The sequence below is a fragment of the Grampus griseus genome (assembly GCF_964374135.1).
Source record: "Grampus griseus genome assembly, chromosome: X".
Classification (NCBI taxonomy): Eukaryota; Metazoa; Chordata; class Mammalia; order Artiodactyla; family Delphinidae; genus Grampus; species Grampus griseus.
This window is the reverse complement of record NC_138999.1, coordinates 48,639,299-48,645,928: the sequence shown is the minus strand read 5'-3', so window position 1 is coordinate 48,645,928 and position 6,630 is coordinate 48,639,299. Positions and strand designations below refer to the sequence as shown.

The 6,630-nt window shown below is 42.7% G+C and overlaps 1 protein-coding gene across 1 annotated transcript; it reads right to left on the bottom strand.

Moving 5' to 3' along the window:
• Window positions 1-1,601: 1,601 nt before the first annotated feature.
• Window positions 1,602-3,579, bottom strand: UBQLN2 (ubiquilin 2; the record flags this gene model as incomplete). The annotated part of the gene is made up of 1 exon (XM_082681883.1): window positions 1,602-3,579. The coding sequence occupies one exon, from the start codon at window positions 3,577-3,579 to the stop codon at window positions 1,705-1,707; it is 1,875 nt and encodes a 624-aa protein (XP_082538009.1). The 3' UTR covers window positions 1,602-1,704.
• Window positions 3,580-6,630: the final 3,051 nt, after the last annotated feature.

Below are 6,630 nucleotides of genomic sequence, written 5' to 3'. Positions count from 1 at the left end.
TAAAGTTCATCTGGTAAAATCAACACGTCAGAATCATTAGAAAATTGTGAAAAATAAAAAAGATCAAAAGGAGGACTTACCCTAAGAGATATGAAGTCATTTCTAACTCAATAACTACAGGCTGGTGTACTGGGGCTACAATGTTCAGTGGTACTAAAGAGAATTCAAACACAGAATAAAGTATATATATGTATGACATTTCAAATGGAGGGGGGCATGAGGACAATGAGATAAAAACCGGGTAACAACTGTCTACCCTTCGGGGGGAAAAAAAAGTTAGAATAACTAAATCTATACATCAAAATAATTCCAGACAGGGCAAAGGAACTTTTTTTCAAAAACAAAACCATCAAAATTAGAGAAATACAGGATAAGATTTATATAATCTTGGGGTTGGCAATCCTTCTAAACATGATCCTAGGGCCAGAAGGCAAAAAGGAAAAGATTTATCCATTTTAAATTTTTTTATTTTTTTAGTCATTTTTAATGCATTTTTCCCTGTGCACAAGAGAAATAACTGATAGAGTCAAAAGATACAGTTTCCTTTATACACAGCAGTTAAAAGTAATGCAAACGTCACATGACATTTTCAGTGAAAGTTACATTTCCAATTACAAATCAAAATGCGTATTAGGGTCTCTTTATGGGAGAAGCTGAGAAGGAAGTCTTAAAAAAAGCACTTTCCTGGCATTACTATACTGATCCTTCAGGCTGCACTAAGATTAAGATCATATACAATCAATTTGCAAATGTTGACACAATGTCACACTGTAAGTTTTCTGTACAATTAAATGTATACGTAGAGATACCAGGATAAACATTTCTACTATATTTTAACTGAACTTGCCTAGCCAACATTTCCACTGAGAAGTTTATCAAAGATGCTGTAAGATTCTACAAAATTGTGAGATATACCGAGCTCCAGAAATATTTCTTATATCCTTTCTCATTTTGGTTATACATATTCTGCTCAGAGATTCTGTTGTAATATTTCTAGATGTACAGTTCCAATTGTGCTTACTGTACTGTGTATAAATATAGCAAAAAAGATCAAATGGTATAAATCTTACAGCATTTTGCTAGCAAAAATACATGCCAAAGTCACAATAAGCAATATTGTACCACAAATTAGAGCTTCAATTAATTTATGTTTTTAATATTTTCATTCTACATTTAATTACTATCATAGGATAATGTTTAAAATGCAAATAAATTGGACATCTGTAGGACAAAACTTGTTCACCCAACTGTAAAGGTTGATACCTGTTTCCAAAAATCACAATAAAAGCAGAAGTGTTTGCATGCAACACCTTTGAGTGAAATGGCATTGATTCCCACCATTCAAAACAGAGAAGGAAGGAAGGAAGGAAGGAAGGAAGGAAGGAAGGAAGGAAGGGAGGGAGGCAGGGAGGGAGGGAGGGAGGAGGGGAGGGAGGAGGGGAGGGAGGAGGGGAGGGAGGGAGGAGGGGAGGGAGGGAGGGAGGAGGGAAGGGAGGGAGGGAGGAGGGAAGGGAGGGAGGGAGGAGGGAAGGGAGGGAGGAAACAAAGAGGGAGGAAAGGACTCCACCTTAAAATGCATATTAAATTTATAACTAGACAGATTTAAAAGAATCAAAGTGAAAGTAAAGTACAATTATGTGTGTTTAAAGATTTAAGAGCCATTATCAAAAATAAGATACATTTTTTCAAGGTACAGAAATGTAATTATGATGGCTGGGAACCCAGCAGCCTCTCAATGGCTGCATTGATGTCGCCTCCTGTTGCTATTAGAGCCTGCAAGTTTGCTTCCCGGTTTAAGAACCCCATTGCGTTGAGCTGTTCCAGTTGTTGTTGAAATCTGACTTCTGGATTCGGCAGCTGCGGAGGATTTGCTCCAGCCAGAGCCTGCACCATTTGCTGAATGAACTGCTGGTTGGGTCCAGATTCCGATGTTGGGCTCGTAGTTTCACTGGGTGCAGAGCTAGATACAGGGGGCCCAGGGGGGGCGCCTGAGCCAGTGGAGCCAGGGGGACCTGCAGGGCCAGTGGGTCCTATGGGTCCAATGGGGCCTATGGGAGTAAACGGGACTATGGGGCCAATGGGGCCTATGGGTGTGACTGGGCCTACAGGGCCTATAGCTGTTCCCAGCACCCCCACCCCCACACCTGGAGTGAAGCTTGGAATGAGGCCAGGTGCTTCAGTGGCTAATGTCTGTAGCCCCTGCTGGATCTGCATTAAAGCCTGCATTGCTCTTGGGTTTGACATGGCTGAGAGTGTGTCTGGATTCTGCATCTGCTGCAGGAAAGCAGGGAGCTGTGGACGCATCTGCTCCTGCAGCTGAGGATTTGCAGTAAACACAGGGCTATTCAGCATCATCTGTGCAGCCAAATCTGGATTCTGGGTCAGCGACTGCATCATGCTTCTCATATAGGGTGCAGACAGCATATTCTGGATCAGCTGGGGGTTTTCAGTTATCTGTTGCAGCAAGCTCTGCATTCCTGGGGTGCTGAAGATGCTGGCAACATAATTAGCTGCAGCCACTGTGTTCCCCGTAGCACTGCTAGAGCTAGTGCCAGATCCACTGCCACTGCTCGTTGTTGTGCTGGTGGTCGCAGAACTCTGGGTAGCCGGTGGTGGCGCCCACGGATTGGGTAGTGGATCGCGATTTTCTGTGCGGGAAGGCTGCGTACCTTCCCCAGAGGAGGAACTGCTCCCCACCGAGGCAAACGGATTACCCCCAAACTGCTCTTGTGCGGCATTTAGCATGGGTTCTTGAATGTCAGTGTACATGCGCCGTAAAGCATTGTAGCCACCTGGGATGCTTTCAAGATTGCTGAGAGCCAGGTCTTGATTTCTCATCATTTCTTGCATCATAGCTGGATTCCTGGCGATTTCGAGGGTCTGCCTCATTATATCTGGGTTGTTGAGCAGGTGACTGATTTCTGGGTTTCTCTGAATCAATTGTTGCATCTGTGGATTGGCCATAATGAGCTGCCTCATCAGATCAGGATTCGAAAGCATGCTCTGAACAAAGGGATTTTCCATGATTTGGATCATCATCTCAGGGCTGGACAGGAGCTGCTGCTGCATCTGGTTCTGGAGCTCAGAGAAGTTGGTCGAGCTCAAGCCCAGGCTGCTAAGGCCTGCAAGTCCTCCCAGGCTCCCCAACCCAAACGGGTTGCTATTTGTGGAAATAGGTGTGGAGTTACTCCTGGGAGTCGACGCGGTGGTAGTATTAGTTCCCGCGGCATTACTAGGCTGGGTGGACTGGCCCTGAGGTCGGTTCTGGCTTTTGATGACAAGATGAACAGTCAGTCCATCATGGATGCCATGCTGAATCAAGGTATCTTGATCTTTTAAGATTTTTCCGGCAAAAATCAGCACTAGCTGATCCGTTTGGGATTTGAAGCGTTTCGAAATCGCTTCCTTAAACTGCTGGACTGAGCTGTTCTCGGGCACTGCGAACTCCTCTTTCTCTTTGGGGGTCTTCACAGTGACTTTGATAATTTTGGGCTCCGCCGGGGCAGAGGCAGGGCTTTGGGCCGCAGCAGAGCCGCGGGAGGGGCGCGGGGGGCCGCTGCTCTCGCCGTTCTCAGCCATGGCGGCCGCAGTGACGCAGGCAGACAGGGAAGGCGCGGGCGGGCGGGCGGGCGAGAGAGAGAGCGAGGGAAGAAGGAAGGAAGGAGGCACCGCCGCAGCAGGCTGGGCCGGGCTGGGCGGGGAGCGCGGAGCACGGTACCTCTATGTTGAAGACTGCGGATCCCTGGTCCTCCGGTGGAGAGAGGGCTCCGAGTAGGCCGCGGGCCGAGGTCTCGCCGCTCAGGTCTCTGGGCCGCCGCCGCCGCCGCCGTGTGATCCCACCGCGCGGTCTCCCAGCAGCTCGCGCAGCTGCTCCGCCCGCTCCTCCCCGCCCCTTCCCTTCCCCCAGTTCCGCGCTCGCCTCCCCGCCCCCCTCTGCTGACGCGGCGCCAGGCCCAGGATGATAGAGTCGACTCGGTCAAAATTAAAAACTTATGTACCGAAAAAAAAAAAAAAAGATGAGGGAGAGAGAGAGAAACAGAGAGAAAGAAACAAAGGGACAACAGGAGACAAGAGAAAAGAGAGGGAAGGAAGGAGGAAGAGAGGAAAGGGAGCCAGCTTCTATAAAGGACATTAAAGACTAATGGAGAATATATATATATTCCATCAGGCAGTGAAGTGAAAAGATGAAAGCCTGAATCAAACCGACCCGAAGTAAAAGATCAAAAATGAGAACCAAAGAACTCTGACAAAGCAAAAAGGAAAAGATGAACACCCCCCTTGGGGGAAGGGAAGAGGACTAGGCAAGAGCCTGCATTTTACAAAAGAAGTGCAAATGGCCAATGGGCATATAAAAGGATGATTAAGCTCACGAGTAATCAAAGAATTTCAAATTAAAACAATGAGATTCTTCTTCTGTCTTATATTGGCAAAGATGAAAAATAATAATAAACCTTATCATTGAGAGAGCTGAGAAAATGAACTGTCATGCCAATTGAAGTGTAAGTTGTTATCTTAAGGCAATTTTAACATTTTAAATATTTCCACCTTTATTTGGAAATGCCTCATTTAGAGACCTCACCTATGAAAATAATTGGATAAGGACACAAAAATACATATGTATAAAATGTACATGCACTGCAGCATTTAAAAAATTATTTTAAAAGATAATCAGTGTCTCTTTACACAGGATTGGTCAGATATATTATGATATTACCATACAAAAAATAATATTCACTGTTTAAGAAACAGGTAGTTAATTTGTATGATAAAAAGTGTACATGAAATAAATGGTAGTTACAGGGAAATTACAGAGTATTTTCAGTTTTATATATTTCCGTACAGTTAGAAATTATACAATCACATGTTTCAATACCAAAAAATACAGTAAGTATATTTTTATGTTAAAACTATATTTTATAAACAGTTTGTATGTGTAAACTGTCCTTAAAGACAATGTATGTGTATGTATAAAAAGAAACCTGGAACACTATACACAAGTATGTTAATGGTGGTTAGTACTTGGTGCTAAAATTATGAATAACTGTTCCTTTTTTTTTTTTTTTTGCTGAATTGGGTCTTCGTTGCTGCACAAGGGCTTTCTCTAGTTGTGGCGAGCGGGGGCTACTCTTCGTTGTGGTGCACGGGCTTCTCATTGCAGTGGCTTCTCTTGTTGTGAAGCACAGGCTCTAGGCACACAGGCTTCAGTAGTTGTGGCACGCAGCTCAGTAGTTGTGGCATGCAGGCTCTAGAGCGCAGGCTCAGTAGTTGTGGCACAGGGCTTAGTTGCTCCTCAGCACATGGAATCTTCCCAGACCAGGGATCGAACCCATGTCCCCTGCATTGGCAGGCAGATTCTTAACCACTGTACCAACAGGAAAGTCCCTTGTTCCTTTTTTTTAAAATAAAATTAAAAATTTTCTGATGGCTTTTATAAGTATGCACTGCGTTTACAATTTTTAAAAATGAGAAGATATTTTGGTGAGAAATTATAGGTAGAAATTGACAGGCACACAATAGTAGTGGCAGCTATTAACACATGTATCTAATTTAGTTACAGATTAAGTAGGAGAAATAAAGATCTAGCCCTTGAATAATAGAATAAATTTCAAATTTATGTATAAATTTCTAATTCTGGTTTATACCATGCATAAAAGTACCTTTTCCCCCTAGTATCCAGCCGACATTTAATAACATTTAGGCCACAAATGCTTTAGTAAATCTCAAGATAAGAAAAAAATATAGGTATATGATGTCTCTCAATAGGGGGATGGATTAATAGAGTGTGATTAATGTGATTATTAGAATACAGAAGATAAAAGGAATGAACTATATCTAAATATATTTATATATATAGATCTCAAAAACCTAATTAATTAGCAAAACACTCTATGGTGTTTATAGATGCATTCATATGTATGTGAAGCTATTGAAAATATACTAGAATGATTCATAGCAAATTTGCACCCATGAGGAAGAGGAAATGAAATAGGACAGAGGACAGTAATTAAAAGGAAATTTAATTAAATCTCTAAAAATATATTTCCTCTTTTAAATGGAAGCAAATATGGCAAAATAGCAAGAGTTAATTCTAGGTGGTAGGGATATGAGTATTTGTTATAATACTATTTTATATTTTTTTAGATTTTTAATTTTCTCAAAAAAGAAAAAATTAAGAAAGTATCACAGGCCATCTTCCTTGATCTCAATAGAACACAACTAGATATTAATAATGAAACTGTGAATGAAAAACTCAACCACTTGAAAATTAAAACAGAATTAAACACTTTTGGGACAAAGTGCAAATCAAAGTTCTTATTAGAGTGAATTTAGAAAAATAATGATAATGAGAACATAAACATTCATAATTATGATGGGATTTCCCTATATGTGATCTGAGGATCTCATTCAAAAATACGGATTTCTTGGGCTTCCCTGGTGGCGCAGTGGTTGAGAGTCCGCCTGCCGATGCAGAGAACACGGGTTCGTGCCCCAGTCCAGGAAGATCCCACATGCCGCGGAGCAGCTGGGCCCGTGAGCCATGGCCGCTGAGCCTGCGCGTCCGAAGCCTGTGCTCCGCAACGGGAGAGACCACAATAGTGAGAGGACCGCGTACAAAAAAAAAAAAACAAA